The 2,258-nt window shown below is 38.5% G+C and overlaps 1 protein-coding gene across 1 annotated transcript; it reads left to right on the forward strand.

Moving 5' to 3' along the window:
* Window positions 1–650: 650 nt before the first annotated feature.
* LOC116115878 lies at window positions 651–1,787 on the forward strand. The gene has a single exon (XM_031402000.1). It carries the CDS (start codon window positions 651–653, stop codon window positions 1,785–1,787), a length of 1,137 nt encoding a protein of 378 aa, XP_031257860.1.
* The last annotated feature ends 471 nt before the right edge of the window (window positions 1,788–2,258 follow it).

Genomic DNA, 2,258 nt, shown 5'->3' on the forward strand with positions numbered 1-2,258 from the left:
CAATAATTCTTCTGTTTTACACTCAAAATATAAGGCTTCCAAATGATATAAAAATTCAAGCAAAATTCTAGAGAGAGAAAGCAAAGAGGAAGAAGGAAAAAAGAAAGGAGCTTAACTTAATGCAAGAGAAGAAGAAGCTACAAGTTGGAATTTTTCTTGCTCTTTCTTGAGCTCCGAACAGGTCAGCCCGTCGATTTTCTCTCTCTAGAATCTCTGTTATATCAAACTTTCATGTTTGATTGCAAAAACCTGAGCTTTAAGTGTTAGTTCTTGACGTATTGTGATCCATGTAAATTTTTTGTTCTACTTTTAGATTCATTATATGAATAAGAAGAGAGGGTTTTTGGTAGGTTTAGATTGAGGTTATTTTGTCAACATGGGTTTGATTCAGTTTGTAAATATGGCTATGGGTTGGCACTGTTGAATTGGAATTTGAAATCTTGTTGAAAAGATTGTTTTTTTAGGGTTTGGTTTTGGCATTGATGGGTTTTGTTAGAGTTAGTAGTGTGTACAATTTGAATGTGAGCGGGATTGGTTTTTTGGACCTGAAAAGAAAAAGTCCAAAAACTCTGATTTAGTCGGGTTTGGGTGAAGGGAAGTGTAATTTAGTAGTTTGTGAGTGGTTATCTATGGGTTCTTTGTGGTGAGAAATGCATCGGCCTCAGCTGCACTCGCGGCTCAATCTTGCTGAGCTGAAAGCTCAATTAGTAAAGAGACTTGGGTCGGATAGGTCAAAGCTGTATTTTTTTTATTTGAATAAGTTGTTGAGTTTGAAGCTAAGTAAAGTTGAGTTCAATAAGCTCTGTTTGAGGGTTATTGGGAGAGAGAATGTTACGCTTCATAATCAATTAATACGTTCAATTTTGAAAAATGCTTGTAATGCAAAAGTTCCACCTTCTGGATCAACTCAAGATGGTGATGGTCTTGGATTTACCGGTGATGGGTATCAAGAAAATGGGGATGTTTTGTTGTCTTCTCCTTGGGGGGCGCAATCGGGAATCTCTAATGGGAAGGTCGAATTTTCTCGGCAATCAACGATTACAGGTAATAATATAGTTTTAGAAAATGGAGATTTGGGTCATGAAATACTGAAGCCGTTGCAGCATCATCAAGTTGTCTCCAGGAAAACAAACAATGAAGGGGAAATTGGGCTTTGTCACCCTGCCAAAGAAAAAGCATCTGCAGATGGTTTACCATCTGTAGATAGCAATGAACAAAGTGAAGTATTAGTTGGAGATGGTATAGAGTTATCCACTAGAAGTTCAATTCAAGCACCACTTGGAATACCACTTTGCTCGTTTAGTGTGGGTGGAGCCCGCCAGGCATCACATTTAGCAAGCATTGGTAGATGCTTTAGCTCCTATGATACTGGTGGACTGCTCAACACTGAAACACTGAAGGAACGCATGCAACAGATTGCTGCAGCAGAAGGCCTTGAAGACGTATCAATGGACTGTGCTAATTTGTTGAACATTGGGCTGGATATATACTTGAAGAGGTTGATCAGGTCTTCTATTGAACCGGTAGGAGCAAGATGTGGGCATGACTTGATGGCAAAAAATATAAGCAAGTATCATAATCACGCAAAGCATAGTGTTTTCATCCCAGGTTATCACTTTCACATGCAAAGTAACAGTAGGCCTTTGGGAGAAATGCGTGAACATAGACATAATCTCCTGACATCTTTGCTAGACTTCAAGGTTGCCATGTGGCTGAAACCACAGCAGCTTGGAGAAGACTGGCCATTGATCCTTGAGAAAATTTGTACACGTACGCTCAAAGAATAAAGTTTCTAGACCAAACTTTGATGCCTTCTAGGTGTTATTAATTTAACATTTACTGCTCCGAAGTGTCTCCAAAAGGAAACATCTTTGCTTGAGTACCAGTGAAGCAGTGGGTGCTCTCTCATGGCTTTGTTTAATGAGTTTGCTGCCATCAGGATAAAAATCTTCTCCAAACAAGAATGAAGATCACAGCAGGGTATTCTCCCTTAGAGCTTGTACTCCTTCAGAATTGCAGAATACCACACTTGACAGCAACCAATCAAAAGGGATGGGAAAGAAAGAAAACCCATGTTTGGTTGCCTTGTTGTATCAGTAGTATAGTTTTGTTTCAGTTACTGCATATGTTCATCTTTTTCTGTAACTTATAGCTAATGATTAGTAAATCTAGAAACAGTTTTGCAGGAATAATTTGTCTAGCATAGTAGGAAGGTAAAATTGCATAATGTAAAAATTCCTGTGTGTACGTGTTTTAAA

Source organism: Pistacia vera, unplaced genomic scaffold (genome assembly GCF_008641045.1).
Source record: "Pistacia vera cultivar Batoury unplaced genomic scaffold, PisVer_v2 Contig755, whole genome shotgun sequence".
NCBI classification, from domain to species: Eukaryota; Viridiplantae; Streptophyta; class Magnoliopsida; order Sapindales; family Anacardiaceae; genus Pistacia; species Pistacia vera.